The following is a 19803-nucleotide window of genomic DNA, read 5'->3' as shown; positions in this document are numbered from 1 at the left end:
GGTTACTGAGCCAGTGATGTATGTATGTATGTCCAGATATTCAATCTGCGTTGTGTTCTGATGTTAGAGAAATTAATTGCAGCCCGTGCAATATTTTCATCCAATAATATATCAATTATATTTTTCCATGTAGTTATAGCCTGACAACAGTTTATTTAACCCTGAGATAGTGTCGCTGCAAACAGCTTACGTATGGCAATAATGAGCGTACGTCATGTATAGTCGGGGTAGTGGGCATTGGCTTCATGTTGATACTCGTATAATGTCAAAATATTGCTTACAGAGAATTCGGTTCTTTCATTTACCTATTCGTCAAAATCTGATTCTAAGGTTGCCTCCAGAAACTCGCGAACTAAATTGACAGGTCAATATGCACAAATGATACCACAGTTTGGCCAGTGCTGTTCGTATCGATATTTTCAAAAAAGTTTGAATTAGAGAATATCGCGATAATCCACCGCTAACGGCGCTACTGTTGCGCGGTCAGTTAAAATGTATCTTTAAGTAATTTAAATTATTTTACAAATGTTACTTGGTATTTCGAAAATTGTGCAATTTTATAGTAATAAATACTGGATAAACATATTGTAGGTAACTAAATAAATATTTTATTATATTTATTTTATTTTATTTGTTAGGAAAACTTACAGCTAGAGTAACAAGTTGTAGGTGATAACATAGAAACAGTGATTTTGGCTCAAAATACAAATAAGGCCGACCCAGAAGGGAAAATAAAATTAGGTCAGAATTTAAATACAGTTAGACCAAAAAAGTCTGCAGCGATTTTAATAGCACACGCAGTGTAAGTATTATTTTATACGTCAAAATTCTATGAAATTATGACGTATTAAATAACAGTTGCACTGCGTGGGCTATCAAAATCGCTGCAGACTTTTCTTGGTCTAACTTTAATTATCGACCAATCTCATCTACCGGTCACATTGTATAAAATTAAATCACCAATTTTAGATTTATGGCGACAACCGCGAGCTCTTGATATAAACAACTCGCCCCCAAACCTGCATATTAAGAGCCAACAGGAGTGGTCATATCTCCATACATACGTACTCGACTGTTTCCTCCGTGGGTTTTGATGCTAGAGCAATGATTTGTCGGACCGTTTTGCTTTTTTTTGATATTTTTGTTTTTTAAGGCGCTAGAGCCTTTCAAAAATGGACTCTTTGACTATGCCGCAATGAGAGACGTAGTATTCAAAACGGATATCAATTAGCCAAAAAAGTAAAACGGTCCGGCACAGATAATTTCATAATCATTTAGATTTCCAAATTTGGTTACGATTGGTTAAGTTTTGGAGGAGGAAACACTCGAGTACAAAACCTCGATTTTAGAGATTTTTAAGAAGGATTTTTCGCCTTGTTCTTATCGCACTAGTTATAGGAGCCGCTTCCGTTAGCGAGATGTGTATATTTACCTAAAATCAGCTCCTGTTTCGTCTTAACATTGAAATTTGTCAGTTTCACATCCGCACCTCCTGATTTGATTGGTAACGTCACAATCTTACAATCGAATCAACCACTTTTCTCGTCACATTCATACAAGTCGAAATCGTTTGTGACCTCTTTATAATTAATTATCACATGGGTAGTAAGTGCATCTTACTTATCGATATCATTTTATCGACATATACCCCTGACTATTTTTTCTTTGCTATTCCTGGTATCATTTTATTTGTCAAACTCATGTCAATTTAGTTCGCGAGTTTCTGGAGGCAACTGTAAATATTCTTCGTTTTATGACTCTGGGCCCAATTCGGATTTTGAAATAGACATCACCAAGATACGATAACGATATGTTTAAGATCTAACCTGTCAAATTTGACATTGCGCGATTCTGGGGATACTCTTGAACGATTTCCACTGGATATAACTTAGAGATCGAATTCACATCTAATAGATATCGTACTCTATCTAACGTAAAAGTGACATTGGTTGCTCGAATTGCGCTGCAAAAGAGAACTAGTTGATATCTAAACTATAACGTATTTAGAATAGATCTAGTACGTGTCGTCTCTTGTGAATATCTTGAAGTTCGAATACGGCAGTCTGACAAAGTCTGATTTTCATCAGATGTTGTGACGCTTTCAGGACCACCAACCTCGATTATAAAACGTTCAGTCTCCAATTCGATTATAGGATTTTTATCGTCGATCTACATAAACCTTAAATGAAATATTAAAGTTTAAGTGGTATCCAGACGGTACTGATCAAATCGGTTGATTTGATCAGAAATTCGGCGAGTCAAATTGGTATTTGCAACCGCACCTCCTGATTCGATCAGGCAATTGAATCAGATTGGCGAAAATTTTACTAATCTGGATACGGCATTAAACCAAAGAACTAAGGGGCTATTCATAAATTACGTCATATCAAATTAGAGGGGGGGGTCTGGACATCGGATGACAATAGCATGAAGTAGGAGGAAATGGGGTCATTTGAAGCATGATTTTTGGATGATTATAGGGGGGGTCAAAAATCGTCAAACATCGATGACGTAATTTATGGACAGCCCCAACTAGTTGCCAGTAAAAGAAATTAGTACCATGGAAAATCCGCAAAATGGCGAGGGTCAAATAAACTGTTGTCAGGCTTTAGATGAGGTTTACTTTTTAAGGCTTCTTAACACTTTTAACCTTCTGAAATTTTACAACTCTTACTAAACTTTTATACAGTGGAACGAAGTTAATTGTTATTTCTAAAAATGTTTTCTCTTTTAGTAAAATACGACGCTCATAAAAGAAATCACCGACCGAAACACATACCTAACTATGACGTCATCCGTAAGGCGGTAAAATACAGTCGCACGTGTCGCGTACGCTTAGCATTTATAGTTCGTTTTTTTAGCATTAGAAAGAACTTGCAAGAAGGTAAGCGATCTTGACATGTCTTAAATTTGAAAAACGCTTTTTAAAAACCAAAAACTATTACTTATGAAAGCAGAAGAATATAAATGATCGTATTAGATTCATAATTGTTACATATTTGCCGTACATTATTTTTAAAATGTGTTTTTCAATTAAAAGACACATCAAGATTGTTTACCTTTTTTCTAATGCTAAAAAAATGAGGTATAGTAGTAAAACACTTTCGTTCATAAGACATGTACATATCCCTGGATGGGTTGTGTGTATTCGGCATTGCTTTGAGTTTAAAACCTGTGCACGCAGGGCTGCACGCACCCGAACACATACGAGCCGGTGGTGGGCGTGCTGGCGGACATGATCCCGCTGCTGGAGCTGCCGGTCATCGACCCCACGCAGTCGCTGGCCTTCCCCATGACCGTGGTGGCGCTGCTGCCCTACATGCTCCTGCACTACGAGGACGCCAACGAGCTGTGCGTGCGCGCCGCCTGTCACATCGCACAAGTATGTCTATAGCCCCTTATTCATAACACATTAACTTGTATACCCTCTTTACAAATACATACCTAAGGGCCACTTAGGGTCGGTTGCACCAAACTTTTCGTATCGTTAAAGAGTTCGCTAAATTTGTATGTATGGAAAGTTTCATAGTAAGGCGCCGGGGCGCGCCGGCTGACGTTGATCAGTCTGTCAAATGTGGTTGGTGCAACGGGCCCTAACACCATTCATTAACTCGGGGTTACTTGTACAATTCGACACTAATTTAACGGGTTAACCGATTAACCCCGGGTTAGTGGAATGGTGCAAGTGGGCCTAGTCAAAATTGCAGATTAAGACAAACAATTATTAGCTAATTGATTTATTATCTTCAACTAACATTCAAGTGGTATTATAAACATTGTTACTTATGTGGTGAAATGAAGACTAGAATGGAATCCCTCCATGAGAAGTATGGCCTAATTGTAAGCTTTTAAGTAATTGTCTTTGGCTAACGGACACTACCCACAGACTAGGAATCCTCTAGATTGAGTTTAGAGCAATTATTTCATGCAACCGATGATGCCAAAAATGCGGGGGTGCGCGGGACGAGGTGAGCGAAGTCCCGTGCCGGGATTGGTCCGTTCAAAGACACGGACGTCACACAAAGACACTTTCGACTCGAAAATGGAGTAAAATTACCGTATGCGTGGCAGAGGGGGTAGCGCGACTATGCTCAGTCTGGAGGATGTTTTGTCTGTGACACTACCTAAATAATTTTAACGGTAGGTATCTCAAACTGTTTTGAGAAGTTGTTTATTTTTTCTAGTAAAGAGAAAAGAAAACTAATTTTAGTAGATGATGATTGAAATTGCGTTATTATCCAGTTCACGGCGGAGAAGAGCAAGAAGCTGGAGAACCTGGGCACGGTGATGACGCTGTACTCGCGGCGCACCTTCAGCAAGGAGAGCTTCCAGTGGACCAAGTGCGTCGTCAAGTACCTGTGGGACACCTACTCGCATCTCTCGCTGCAGATGCTCGCCTTCCTCGTCGAGGTGCTCGAGAAGGTTGGTGACTAGCTAAACCGCGCTACACACGGTTGTAACAGATACAAACTGACGTGACCCACTAAACGTTGGCGTAGTTTCGACTGCACTATTTTTTTACCACCTTATTCATAATACTTAGTAAATCTTTGTTAAATTTTGTCCCTTTCTAACAAACATAAATGTCAAAATGACAAACGATTATCAAAAGATTGCTAGACTTACAGCGTTTATGAATAACGCCATTAATATACACAATCGTCTGCAATTCCATCGTACACTTATATGTGCCATAATGTGCTGCGGATCTCAACATGGGGTAGGTTTCACAACGCTTTTGAGCTGACTACGCGCCTCGGGAAGGGTTATGTCATGAGTTTATTTATTGTATTGCAGCCATGTTCATAATGCATTAGGTACGACACCCTGTAACAGCACTCAATATTTATTAAATCTAAGTATGTTTTAGCAGTATATGAATGTATTCAGTATGCAGTTATGTACATATGTAGGTATGTGCTGTTAGTGCCTTTGTTCCACCCCAGCTACGAATCTACAGAGCCAATATTAGTGAGTGTCAATCGATTCATATTTACGATGCGGGTGACATGAGCTACATTTAATAACAATCTTTAAAATAGGACGAGGTTTTCAAACGAAAACCGTTGTCGGGTAAATGTTATAGAAATGTTCTCTTGTGTGGAAGTAGTGTTTGTATTGGTTGCAGGGGTCGGCGAGCCTGCAGCTGCCGATCCTGGCGGTGCTGCACTGCATGCTGTACTACGTGGAGCTGAACGCGCCCGCCGCGCAGCCCGTCAACGCCGACCTGCTGCGCGTCGTCGCCAAGTTCATCGACGTCAGTACACCGTTATACATTACAACTAGTCAACTACACTCATTTAAACTATCATATTTACTCATTACAACTATGTACTTTTATCTTGTAGAGTCCGGCTTCCAACCTACTGAGAACGATTTGTCCTTTGATTCATTATACAGGGACCGTGCGCGTTAGAGGGTCTGCCATCTTGTGGCCTGAATCAGAAACATGTACATTGCCAAACCAAGTGCTGCTATTTACCATCCTCATACATAGCAGCATGTTTTCTTGCGCATAGCAGGTTCTGCCATCTTGTAGACTACATCGGAAACATCTTCTTATTTACGCCTCGCGCCAAAAATCTAACGGCGCCTGTGCTACCTCCTGTAGTTCATGCACGCTCCCTGTTATAATTGCCGTCTTATAATAACCATTTTTTTTAATACGCAGAATACATTAATTTTTGTTGTGTTCATGGTAATGATAATGTACATATTGGCCGCTGTTGTTAAAGTTATTGCTCAATAATACATGAATCATGACCTTTGCGATGTTTAAAATTGAACAGGACGGAAATAACTACAAAGAAGCAATGAAAATCCTGAAGCTTGTGGTGACCAGATGTTCAACGTTAGTTGTGCCGCCGTATTGGGACAGCCACGCATCTTCCATTCTAGACACGGATGTGCATGGAAAAAAGGTAACACATATTTTAGTCGTATCGTTCGAATTATGCAAGTGTGTAATTAAATATGCACCATGCTCTTAAATAAGTTTTTGTTTGGTCTTACTGTAAGACTCTTACATAACTTTATAGAATATACACTCGCACACAATTCGACACCTTGATTGAGCACGGAAGCTCAGTACTATTTACACGACTAATCCCGAACATCTCAACTGATTACCTATAAAACACGAGGATCGAATTCCCGTTTGCTTCCACGCCTCGCATCCACTGCATGTGGCGTACGAGAGGCACTTTGTCAATCTGCAAACCCTAGAAATAAAATTTGACTCCGTTGTGAAACTGATAATTTGTCTTGAATCAAGTTTATCCCCACGAGTATTTTTACAGGAACTCCCCGGCCGAACAATGGATTTCACATTCGACCTGAGTCAGACGCCGGTTATAGGGCGGAAGTATCTGCCCAAAGCGGGCAGCCAGCCCGCCACCGGGCCCAGCTCGCTGTCAAACGCCTCCACCGTCACAACCGACAAAGGTAAACGAGACATGAATATAGAGTAATTCGCCAGTAACTGGCCACTGTTAGTAATTAGCCGCCAAATGAATTCTATTCACCTATAAACAGAGTTTATTTTAGTAAAGGTTTCAATAACTAGCCGCCCTATACTAAAATGCATTCTGTTTATAGCTAAATAGAATGCATTTTTAGTTTAGGGCGGCCAGTTACTAAAACCGGCTAGTGACTGGCGAATTACTATACTACTCTTTTTATTGAGGCATCAAAATACTGATGTTACATTTTTTATTTATAGTGGTTGTACTGATAGTGGTGGAATCAGGAAGTCGCTATACAAACTTGAATATCGTGGTATGTACGTGTGTGCAGGGTCGTCGACCTCGGCGTCGGGCTCGGCCTCGACGGTGGTGGGCCCGGAGCCGGCGGCGGGCGCCGCGCAGCCCGCCAGCGTGGCGTCGCCGCGCCGCTCGCTCTCGCTGTCGCCGGCCGACGCGCTCGCCTCCGGATGGAAGAGACCCTGGATGTCGCAGGTCACTTGTTTTTTCACTACTTGTGCAGGTTTTCCTCAGTTTGACAATACGCCTCTGCTGCAGCGAAACTCAAAGGTGAAATGGTACACTATGTACTGAATGTGATAACAGATAAAGCTGGCAGTCATTGCAATGCCTCTATTTATACCTTCGCCTAGTCAAGCAGAAAAACACTTAAACCGAAAGCTGCTGTTGACCTTCACGACATCTTGGTCTACTCTATAACGATTAACACTTTTGTCCACAGAGTCGGGTCCGAGAGTGTCTTGTAAATCTTCTAACGACTTGCGGCCAGAGAGTCGGACTTCCCAAGAGTCCATCTGTAAGTATCAATTAGTTTAACCTCTGTAAATAATTATCAAATGTATTGTAAAGAAGTGAGCCATGAGCTGCCATGAATCTATTAAATTATTCGTTTGATACAAGCTCGGCGAAGTGACGTCACAGAAATTAGCGAACAATAATGACGATAATTTTTATCCATCGCTGCATATAGGACGATTTACTTACCACTTTATGTTCGAAGGTAACTCGCTAACATACTGTAAATGTGGCAATTGCTTTCACGCATACACCAACACTGCTATTTTGGGTGCTCGAATGATTACTACCTATATAACATGTTATGACATAGGCAAAAAGTACTAATTATATACCACATATTTAACTGGACCACTGTTGTAATTGATTAGGTGTTCATTTTGCTGAACGCTTTTTGTTATCATTTTTCAAAATATCTCGTAATCATTGATTTGCTACCGCCGCTTATGATTCATTTCCTACCAAATCTTGTTTAGTTACCATTATCGCTCTTAAAGTATTACGATAATAAATCAAACTAATGTCTAAGTATCAGTACTCAATTTGAACAATGTTCGAGTGTTATGGACCCATTTATAATAGTATCACACCAGCACTAGAGCACGATACCGCTTGTCGCAGCATTAAGCATTCGCCTCTTTAGCATATACAAATTTGCTGGAAAAGGAAAGGAGGCGAATGTTTTATTTTGACGATAAACGATGAAGTGTTAGCTTTGCAAGGCGTGTTAGGAGTTTAGGAGATGATGTCTTGATCCGACGAGGCTACATTTTCAGTAACTCGTAACAAACCCCACAACGGCCTGATTAACTTTGCCTATAATCTACTAGGTCTGTTTACCACGCACAATTAGAATAGGTGTAGGAAAGCCTCATCTGAACAGAACATTATAGCCGCGGATTCCAACTCGTTGGCACTGACACTGCAATACACTTTGTACCAGACACCTTCGGTTATCTCAAATACATAATGCATCATGTAGCGTATACAACGCCAGCACCAAGATTCACCGAGCACTTACTAGAGTGATCAGATCATAAAGGAATGGTGTGAATATTCTTTATTGTTATTATTTTATACGTTTTCTATATAATTTGGTATAATAGTTTTATTGAAAGTGCAATAAAATACGAAATATGATTTAGAAAGCAGCCACTTAGAGCTAATTCACTAGTAAGTGAGACGCAAAAAAAATGAGAACCTTACATTATTCGGACATCATCAAATATAAAGCGATTGACTTCATATTTTAATGCTCCAAGGCCCATTTTTTAATGTTTGTTTCCAAAGCAGGAGATATAAAAATAAGACATGGTAACTATCACGGCTCGATCCATTATCATAGTTCTTTAAATAATAATGTGCTAGATAAAACCAATCAATCTGTTAAAATTACAATAGATACTTAACTGTTTTCATTTTCGAGCTAGTTAAGAAAATACTGCCTTTAAGCAGGCATGCTTCTGATTTTCTTAGCTACGAGGTACTTATTGATCCTTGTTAAAGACCTTTTGAAAAGAAGTAGTAACGCGTGAGTAAGTAGTAACGATGCGAGAACTCGCATGCCAGTTTCACTACATTGCGGGTTTTGGTCGGTCGGTTGAATTGGACGTAACCAACAGGCAATGTAACTAAAATCGTATGCGAGTTCGCGCGCCGGTTAAATCAGCCCTTACATGAGTAGTGTGTTGCAGGTGATATTCAGCCAGAGCTCGGAGCTGCTGGAGCGCGAGTCGTCGATGGCGTCCTCGCTGGAGGAGGTGTCCGGCACGCCGGGCAACGAGCCCTCCGGCGGCGCGCCGCCCACCGACCACTTCGGCGTCTTCAAGGACTTCGACTTCCTCGAATACGAGAGCGAAAGCATCGAGGTCAGTCTTATTACGTCACTACAAAACAACACATACATACAAACACAAAACATACACATACAAAACACATAAAACATATGTTACAAAATTACCATATTGTTTATGTTTCATCAAAGTGAAGATATGTACAATTATATACCTCAGGCGGATCTAATCGCTCTTCCATCAGCTAAGCTAAATTCTTACGGTAAGCTTCTCTAGTAGATAAAATCAATCCCTTTTTTGGGGACTAAAGGCAAATTGCACCAACCTAGTTGATTAACAGACTGATCAACGTCACGCAACAGAGATCTATGGAACTTTCCATATAATAAAACTTTGTAAACGCTTTAACAGTGACAGACGGTTTGTTGCCACCGATCCTTCGTAACCTACCGCTATGGCGTGGCTATAAGAAGTGCGATTGATCTAAGAAAAAAATAATACTGCGCATAGTTATCACTTATCACATTTCTATGAAAGCACAATATGTGTGAGGAAACCGGGTTAATTCCAATGAGGCTTAATATCCCCCTGGGTTTGAAGGTAAGGTAGGCAAGTCAGGCAGATTACGATGGCTGTCGTAAAAATGAATGCCAATTTTAGAGAGAAATTAGGGTAACAAAAGAGCCTTAAGCTCCCCAATGGAGCCGTTGCAGAATGCCGGGACAACGCTTGGAAGATGATGAGTGCATAGTTGCGAGTATCGTAGGGTGTGTGTATTAAAGTGGGGTTTGTTCTGCAGGGCGAGAGCTCGGACAACTTCAACTGGGGCGTGCGGCGGCGGCTGCTGAGCGAGGAGCGCGACGAGGGCGCCGCGGCCGAGCGCAGCCCGCCGCAGCTGCCGCGCGTCGCCGGCCATCCAAGCGCGGCGCCGCCAAAACTGGTAACATTTACTTTGTACTATTATATGCGTTACACTTCCTCGGTTCACGGTGTAATAAAGTCATCAGACTTCTCACCCATTCTTACTTGTAAAATACTATGACGAAAGTGTGTCAATAACAAAGCGTTTCTGTTGCGCTGTAGATATTTTTGGTAAATATTCCGTAATTTTGATGATATTTTTGGTTGTCTGTTAATGGTCCCTAACTACCACCAAACAACCTGAATTATCATCAAATATGTAAACATACGTTCATCAATAATGTGGTCAAAGAAATTATGCGTTAGAAATGTCCGTGATATAAATCCGAGCCGTGTAATTCTCATCAATCTCATCATGGACGCAACTGAATTGCACTGTTGTGCACATATGCCTGCTACTATCAAATAGTGAAAGGTTAGCTCATGGGCGCCACGTTAGGGCTTCAATATTTGATTGTTAACTATATGAATATTATTGAGTGTCATTATGATAATGTTGTTAGATTGGTCACGAGGACTCGTCGGACGAAGAGGGCGGGTGGGAGGAGGGGGCGGCGGGGCGCGGCGGCGACGGCGACGCGGGCGGCGGCGACCTGGCGCTGCGGCCGCGCACGCACTCCTTCTCCAGCGCCTCCAGCGGGGAGCCCGACGGTGAGCATGGCTGTAGTTGGAGCGCCACCGCGGACCCATGAAAATAGTGCAATAGCGACGTGGACCAATTTTTAAATAGGACAATATTCATGTTTTCCTAATGGTGGCTTTCAGAAAAAAAGTTTACTAGTAGCTTTCCCTCTAATAGTAACAATCATGAGGCCTACTGAATAAAAAAAGTGTATACTTAGTTTTGTAAACGAAATGTACACACATGAATATAAATTTAAAGCGGTCGTCGTTGTGAATAATAATCAGTACAAATCAGTGAAATTTTTACTCACTTTTTGAGTAGAAATAAACTCTGTTTGGTACGCAAACATTTTTAAGCGTGTTAATGTGTCAGGCGACCGCGGCGACGTGACGCCGGTGCCGGGCGCCAGCGCGAGCGCGAGCAGCGGCGGCGGCGGCGGCGCGGTGCGCGACGCGTGGCGCGCCTCCGTGGCCGCGCTGCTACGCCACGCGCAGCACATGCAGCCCATGGCGCTAGTGCACCGTCTGCACACCGTGCTCAAGGTCACTCATTAATAATACCCATCAGTTTTACAAAAAAAACTGTGATTTAATTATTACCTACTGTCTATGCTACTTACATCAGTGTCTCAGTTGTAATTTTTTCACTGTGTTCACTTGTACAGTCAACAACAGACCTATGAATACAGGCAAAGTGCCAAAAATACGTATCCACGACCTTAATGTACAGGCAATAAAGTACTGTATACATATTTTTTACACTTTGCCTGTATTCATAGCTCTCTTGTTGACTGTACGTAGTACGTAGTAATTTTGTAGTGGATACTCTTCTGTTTTCAAACTTGTATAGCTCTTCAGAATTTAATTTGAATTTACAAATACGATTTAACCCACTGATTTCGATTTTATTAATTTTGTATAGATGTTAGTTGCCGGTTATGATGTTTGATTTCATAAATAAAATGTAGAATGTTGATATGGCTACACAGGAGGTGACGATGAAGACGGTGTCGCTGTGCGGCGAGTGCGGCGGCGCGCTGGGCGCGTGGGGCGGCGGCGAGCTGGGCGCCGTGCTGGAGCGGCTCGCGGCCGAGGAGCCGCCGCTACTGTGGGCCGCGCCCGCCGCCGCCGACTGCGCCCGAGTGCGCGACGCCGTGCGCTTCGCCGCGCTAGAGATCAACGAACACCTAGAGACCTACTTCGACAGGCGGGAACACGCTTTAGAGGTTTACAAATAATAATAACTGTAAAATATTAAATCAAATCCAAATTAATGTTATTCAATATTTTAAGTTAAATATCATTAGTTAAAAGTCAATTCTATGAGCCTAAATGAGGAAACAACTCAAAATTTCCATGAGATTACTTTGCTACTCTTGTGCATAAAATGCAACTTTCTCATAAGTTTTTTTTTTAATAAGGGAGTCTTTACGATCGCTGTATAAAAAAATGCTTATTTGGTAACCGAAGAGTTAGTAAATAGCAAAAGAATAGTAAGTGATACTGTTGTATAATTTGGTAGGCAATGGAGGTGTGGCGTGGCAGTCCGCACGAGGAGGTGGTGCGCTGCCTGTACAAGCTGATCTTCCAGCTGCTGCTGCTGCTGGAGACCAACAACAAGATGGTGGTCGCCGTCTACCACGCCGCGCTAGACAATCGGGTAACAAACATATCGCCTACCTACTGTGTCTCTTTTTCTCTTAGTAATCATCATGCTGTGTGGGTGAAATAAAAAAAAAAGATTTAATATAAGTATAAAAAAATATTTTAAATTATTTTCGTGAGCCGGTTTAGAAGTTCTGAAACGTTACCTGTTGGTATTGGTACGTCATCATGTGTTACTAAACAGCGTTCAAAACGTTCAAATAATGACGTAGGTGTAAATGCTTCTTATTCACGGGTTAAGCAACTTTATGAAATATGAAATCATAACTGTTATATTAATGACGAACTCTTTTGATCCCAGTAAGAGAAGAAAAAGTCACCCAAGATTTTTTACCAGTCAAATGTAAAAAATCTTGCGTGTACAAACATTTGTCTAGTTAGATAGATGGCAGTCAGACCTAACTGTCTTGGTCTAACTCTATTAAAATTGGTGTGTACGGTTGATATATGTCAGGGCGTGGAGATGAGCAGCGCCGTGATGGCGGTGCGCGCGGCGCTGGCGGCGGGCGGCGGCGGCGGCGGCGCGCTCGACGCCTGGCCCGAGCACGCGCCCGCGCACGACGACGCGCGCCTGCTGCACCTCATGCAGCGACAGAGGTACACACATTATTACAAACAGTCTACTACACCTACCTATCATCTTATAGGTACGTCTAGGCGTACTTATAAGAGCTGGATCCTGCAAAAAACGGTACCCGCAAAAAACTGGACGTCAGTGGGAAACGGCTCTAAGGCGGACGTGCGATTGCCCCTCATTGTTGTCACATACATCTCAGTATCTGTGCTGATTGTCATCTTTAAACTTAAGTAATTGTCAAAAGAGGTGATTGCAAGGTGTAAAGTGGTGTCTATAGAGGATCAGCATGTCGAGTATTAGGTTTCTTGTGGGCACAACGTGGCTACCATTCACTGCAGTCTTGGTACTTTCCGACCGTGTAGGTAGTTGACCAATAAGTCTGCCAATTGTAGCACACTTTTCTTTGAGGTATGTCATCCTGTTAATTAAACTTCTGATAAGAAAGATACGTCAAAAAGTTAGTTAAATTATTATAATATTTATAATGTTTAACCCCTTGAGTTCCACAAACACGATAGTTTCATAATTTAAATCCAATTTTAAACCTTCAAGGTCATTTTTGGCTTGTAGATTACCCTAGGTGTTGCGTTAGATTGTTAGATAGAACGCCTAAACTATAGTTACGCTATGAAAGTATAAACCTCAACATGATAAGCTAACGTGTCGACAGATGGAGCGCGGCGCTGGCGGTGGCCCGCGAGCGCAACGCGGAGCGCATCCTGGAGCGCGGCGAGCTGCCCGAGGACGACGCCACCAGCCTGCTGCACGTGTACTGCAAGCACCTGGCGCTCAACCACCCCGGTATGCACCGTCACACAATAATTCATAGTACTACCGACCAGAAAAGACACTTCCTACAAATCCGAAGTTTGGCAGCGGTTCAGGGTCGAATTATGCCTTTATAATACAGTGAGTAAATCTAATACGGGCGATAAATTAAATCGGACATAGTATTCATTAGTGTAATCATGAAGTAAAAGGTTTTTTTGAGTTGCAGTTCATTACGACTCCATAATCATTTTTTTTTAAATTTCTCAGCAGCAATGTACTGTAAACATGGTTGCGGTACCGAAATGTCAAATGTTCATTAGCAATACAACAATAGCATTTACAAACTTACCTATCTGGAGGAACATTCACAATACATGTTAGCATTACACTGCTTTTAATGTTTTGTAGTGATTTTGGTAGATAAAAGTACTACTAGGCGTGTTAAAAGATATTAAATCTTATTTATTTATCATGTTTATCAACAAGAAACTGACTTCAATTTAATCAGTCACGATGACAGCACTTGACGTGATTATTTCTAATCTGAGCAATAGACAAGCACCTTTGATAGCATACCCTTTTTGAAAATTCATCTAATATCAGGAGAATATCAGTATCATAAGTGATTATTGTGTATTCATTTCGTATTTAATTTGCCTGTTTTTTTATACCAGGATGGCGGAAAATAAGCATACGGCCCGCCTAATAGTTGTACAGTTATTACCAAAATTATTTCGAGAATTAACTAAACCGTCTAAACACCACACAACTTGGTTGGTACATTGTGTGAAAACGTGGCAAACTCTTTGGTGGAATTGCAAGTTTCTTATTTTATTTCAACTCTGATTTGACAATGTCAGTCGTTCGATTCAAAAGTAATCGTATGTTACAAAAATGCCTCGTTTAACAACTTTTACTGCTCCTGAATTAATGGACATGATTTTAATTTACGGTGAAACACTACAAAATGGTCATCGAGCGCTAACTGTGTACAGAGAGCGATTCCCTCATCGGGTTGTACCAAGAAACGCTCGAGTAATTGTAAACGCGATACAGCGAGCTCGCGAAGGATTGCCCGTAACTGGAAGGGTGGAGGGGGCAAAACTAAACTCAGGTTTCTCAGAATTTGTATTGTTGTAAATTGTGTTTTTTAGTTTTCTTTTTTAATTGGTTTTCTTTAGGTAAGTATTTCAGCAACTTCAGTACATTTCAGTTGTAATTTCAATGGGTCGTTATTAAAATAAATGATTGCTTTAATAAGATTTTTTTATGTAATTTGATTTTAAACTAGGTAGTAATTTCGTCCGATAAAAAACATCATACTTATTTATTATTTACCCAGTCATGACAGTTAATGACATTACATACGCAATAGGAGTTTTTGAAAGTAACTGTCAACGAGCGTTTAACGTGAGTGTGTTTGCATTACATTGCGGGCTGAATTATTTTGTATGGACAAAATTATTGTTGCAACTTTAAGTAAATGTTATCTAATTACCTTTACTTTGTCCTATACTAACCACCGTTAAGAGATTCGCCCGTATTAGATTTACTCACTGTATATGGCACACTACCTCTTTCGGATATTTAGGGTTGTCAAAATCGTCGTGCACGCAAAAGTAAAGTGGTGCCAACCCTAATAATTGCTCGGAGCAATGCTGAGCCGAACGGAGCCGAGTTCGACCGAAGTCAGGGGTGTCTCCTCACTGGTACCACTAACACACCATTGCCACTGTATCAACTTGCCTCTCAAACCGGCTTACTTTTTTATAAATAGCGTCGGACATATAGTACATTGTAGGAGAGGACGGAAAACCGCTAAAAGATGGACGAGTGAGTTCGAGGGCCGACACGTTAGTGGAGGCCCTCGAATAATACGAGTCCATCTTTAGCGTTTCCGGCCGAGGCATTACATAGTGCTTTTCACGACTACTGCGAGGAAATAAGAAAACATTTACATAACTATAAGTACTAGCCCGCGATTTCTCTGGTAGCAAATTACTAGCCACTGCCTGTACTGTCTCTTGAATTTCGGTAGGCGTCAGCGTAAGAATATCATTTTCTTCACTAGAAGAACTCATTTTTATAGCGAGCGTAGATACGCGTTTCTTATATTTTTTAGTCAAACACAATATATACACTATCCAATTCAGTAAGTATTTTCAGATCCCGCCTTTTTTACTTTTTTTACCACTTTTAAGAGGCGTTTTTCTGTTATTTGCTTCAAACCGACTCTAAAATTAGAAGCGTTTTTGCTAAAAAAAACCACAAAAGCAAAAGGCTACAAAAGTCAAAAACGCCTTAAGCGTGAACTGAATGGATAATTGTTGAAAAAAAATGAAGTGAATGGTTTTGTCATTTCTTTTTTTTTTTTAAACAAGAAATTGGTTCTATAAATAACCTAATTTTATTTTTGAAGGAAAAAGTTGCGCAAAAAAAGACCTTTTATTGTTTTTTTATGTTTTAAATGATACTCATTGCTGTAGCGAACTGTCACCAATGACTGATGATGATAACAATGAAACATTGTAGTAGTGGTGGTTCAGGTGCTACAGCTATTGCCTACTTTCCAGCTTGGTTTTAGACCATCTAATGTTACATTTCCGAACAGTGGCGTGAAATAGTACTTACTTTATGATATCCGACTCGTTATCTAACTAAATTCACTAAATTGTTAACGCTCTGAAGACGAATGTAAAGTAACGCAATATTTGTTGGTCGGCAGACATGGTGGCGATCACGCGGCCCGTGAGCGAGCTGTCGCAGAACCTGTCCTTCATGATGGAGAGCCTGTACAAGGTGTCGGTGGCCCTGCAGCGCCACGACTTCGGCTAGCCTGCACACACACCAAAGCGTCTACGTATATCTCAGCACCCTTACCAGTACGACAGCTATACGCCTTCAAATAATACTTTAGCTAATTAGAATACCAAAATATTCTCACTCGCCCTAATTTTAAATCACTCAAAATGTTCACCATTGAGCTGACAAAGAATGTTTAATAGTAAGTTATTTAATTTGACTAGGTTTCTTTTATAGGAAGCGCCGTTAATGTTCCCAACTCACAATGACAATAGTTTAATCTCTTTATGTCAGGGATTGTAAGGATGGATGATGTCAGGGTGTATCGTAATCTGTAATAGTTAGATCAGACTGATTTTACGAGCACTACAACTTTTTGAATAAGCTTTTAGTTAATTTCCTATGTTCTAGTTAATTTCCTAAGTGCCCTAGGAGTGTACTTAATACTATCCAGTCATCGTCTACTGTTCCTTCAGTAAATACGATTTTTAGGGTTCCGTACCAAAACGATAACCCCTTATGGTTGTGGTGCGACTCTGTCCGTCCGTCTGCCACGTCGCTAAATATGTATCTCGAGAACTATTTACGCCATAGATTTGAAATTTTAAATGGGTTCAAACAAGGCTAACCCAAGTACATAAAATATTTATTTTTATTAAAGAAAATGTCTAATGTGACGGGGGTGCAATATTTCAAAGCACATTCCAAATTAATTTACATAGTACCATTACTGTGAAAAAACATTATTTGTAAAGGAAAATTAAAAAATATATCATACCCTCTCCCATCCCCTAATCCTGAAGTTTAGGGCCCCCCCACATCTAGCATCTTTCGAGCGTCGGCATCTACAACTCTATGGCCGCTGCTCGACGCAACGTCGACGCAACTGCGCAGCGACGTCATTTTCCATAGCGCTGACCAGACGCCGACGCTCGAAAGACGCTAGATATGGGGGGGGGGGGCTTACTAAAGAAAAAAACCGGACAAGTGGGAGTCGGACTAGTCCACCCCGGGTTCAGTACTTTTTAGTATTTCTTGTTAATCGTTATAGCGGCAACAGAAATACATCGGTTCATGAGATACAGCCTGGTGACAGACAGACAGACGTACAGACAACCAGACGGATAGTGGAGTCTTAGTAATAGGGTCCCGTTTTTACCCGTTGGGTGGGTACGGAACCCTAATTATGAAATGTTTACATAAACATTAACAGACTTTTTTTTTATAATCTCGCCTCGTTGATATTGTTTATTATATTTCTATGAGTTAAATGGATACTAAAGACTCCTTCTTTATAATTAAAGAAATATTATTGATATCGGTTCACATGATAAAGAATTATCTCTGAAAAACGAACATACATACATACATAAATATATTAGTTAATCGATTTGCCGATAAAAGGCACTGTACACAATTATGTACGAGGATACTTAGGGCCAGTTGCACCAACCACATTTGACAGACTGATCAACGTCAGCCGGCGAGCCGGCGCTTTACTATGAAACTTTCCATACATAAAAATTTTGCGAACTCTTTAACGATACGAACAGTTTGGTGCAACCGTTCTTAGTATACTTTAGGTCAAAAATTTTTAGTGTTTATAGTTACAGGAAATTATTCAAAGTTTGTACAGAACCCTCGGTTCGCGAATTGAATGAACCCGCACTTGTCCGGTTTTTATTTATTTATGACGAAGGGGTGCTCGTGACCGACTACTTTCGTCTGACTATAGGTATGCATATATTATGTTCCTATGATTTTATTGAATCTGTAGTAACTTCTAAATTAGACATATGGACATCTGTTATCTCTACACTTATACATTACTTAATTACATGGAATAAGTCAAATGTTTGAATAACCAGTGCTTCATAAATATTCTACCTATGTATAGGTACTTATTGGAAATATTCGGTACGGGTTTCCTGCTAACCAGTGAAGGAAAGATTATCATGATTTATATGAAGTTTACATCGTTGGCCATAAACATTACTTTTCCATTTCTCATGCTCGTAAAGTTGGTGTTTAAGTCGCGTGTAAGCGGAATTAAGTAAAATCATCTATTACGACCCTTATTGCCTTATTAATTTACGTAATAAAGTCCAAAACCTGCCGTACAAACTGTCACTGCTGCACCAGGCAGCCAGCGCGCTCTCCGCCCCACGCGGCCGTACGCGGGCCTGAGTACGAGCACCTACTCACTTTTCAAGTCTTGAAACTCTTAAACCATATTTATGCTAAAATACATTGGAATATATTTTGATATTTTTGTATGTTTCCCTCGCAATCAAAGTGAAAATCTGATTACCTATACCTATATACCTCGGGGGCAGAAAATTCCATTATATAGGTTTCCTCGACCTAGATATATCGCTCACGCTCGGACCGATAATTGCCGTGGCTAAAAAGAGTTAGTCCTTGTATAATCTATTATTTTATATCTCACCTCACCGAAAGTTAACTCTGCGTTTTATACTTGTGCGAGATTGGTGCACGATTTGCACTATAACACCTAGTAAGATCTCAACCAGATAATATAACGGTTATATAATATAAACCATCGGCCATGTCAAGTTACAAGGCACGAACGACTGTATACCTAAGTGATGATACTACTCGAAATACAGTGAACGGAGATAAATATTGCAAACCGGTCCTTAGAAAGTGACTATTGGCAAACGACGATTTCCGAACACTAGCGACCGTCCATCAATTATAGTATTTATACAGTGTGGAAAGATAAGTCGGGCCCTGGAGGGAAACTACCTTAAACCCTTAAGCTAGTTCATTTTACTTAAAGGAGACATTACTTTATTTTTAAAAATAAACAAAACTGCATTCAAAGTTTTTTCTTTTTTTCTTCAATTTTGCTTGTCAAAAAAAATCTTGAGTGTTAAATATTAGATTTTATGGATATTTTGTACGACAGACGATTGTAAGATCTTATGTTTCCTGAAAAAATGTTATCATTAACATTAACTGTATCGACTAGTGTAATAAAATTGCGACTGTATATTTTTTGCAATTTTTAGTAGGTTCGAGTCCCGGGCGAGGCAAGCGAGTTTTAGAAATTCTTTGAATGCAGTTTTATTTCATTTTAAAAATAAAGGAATGTCTCCTTTAAGTAAAATGAGCCAGCTTAAGGATTTAAGGTAGTTTCCTTCCAGGGCCCGACTTATCTTTCCACACTGTATATTATTCGTCGTGTCATTTCAGAACCCTAGTGTAAATTTCATTTGGTCGTTTGTGTTATGTGTTTATTTTAGTATGGGATTTTGAACAGCGCGCCAAGTGGGATGTCTTGGAAACTCAAAATTCCATACAAAACGACACTTAACGCAAACGCGTACATCACGAACACGTTAACGAA

At 40.4% G+C, this 19803-nt stretch overlaps 1 protein-coding gene across 2 annotated transcripts in view; it reads left to right on the top strand.

Annotated features, from left to right (window-relative positions):
• The window catches only part of LOC134678374 (protein furry), a 108450-nt gene extending 91146 nt beyond the window's left edge, over positions 1–17304 (top strand). For both annotated transcript variants that reach the window (XM_063536926.1, XM_063536925.1), the window contains 16 exons: positions 3185–3382; positions 4243–4422; positions 5129–5257; positions 5790–5921; positions 6300–6444; positions 6796–6956; positions 7204–7278; positions 8972–9145; positions 9870–10010; positions 10495–10642; positions 10989–11158; positions 11605–11841; positions 12138–12275; positions 12735–12877; positions 13528–13658; positions 16354–17304. In XM_063536926.1, the coding sequence (XP_063392996.1) occupies positions 3185–3382; positions 4243–4422; positions 5129–5257; positions 5790–5921; positions 6300–6444; positions 6796–6956; positions 7204–7278; positions 8972–9145; positions 9870–10010; positions 10495–10642; positions 10989–11158; positions 11605–11841; positions 12138–12275; positions 12735–12877; positions 13528–13658; positions 16354–16463 (2412 nt within the window). In that variant the 3' untranslated portion in view covers positions 16464–17304. The remainder of the gene's footprint in view (positions 1–3184; positions 3383–4242; positions 4423–5128; positions 5258–5789; positions 5922–6299; positions 6445–6795; positions 6957–7203; positions 7279–8971; positions 9146–9869; positions 10011–10494; positions 10643–10988; positions 11159–11604; positions 11842–12137; positions 12276–12734; positions 12878–13527; positions 13659–16353) is intronic.
• The last annotated feature ends 2499 nt before the right edge of the window (positions 17305–19803 follow it).

Source organism: Cydia fagiglandana, chromosome Z (genome assembly GCF_963556715.1).
Source record: "Cydia fagiglandana chromosome Z, ilCydFagi1.1, whole genome shotgun sequence".
Lineage (NCBI taxonomy): Eukaryota > Metazoa > Arthropoda > Insecta > Lepidoptera > Tortricidae > Cydia > Cydia fagiglandana.
This window is presented reverse-complemented; position numbering and strand designations above follow the sequence as displayed.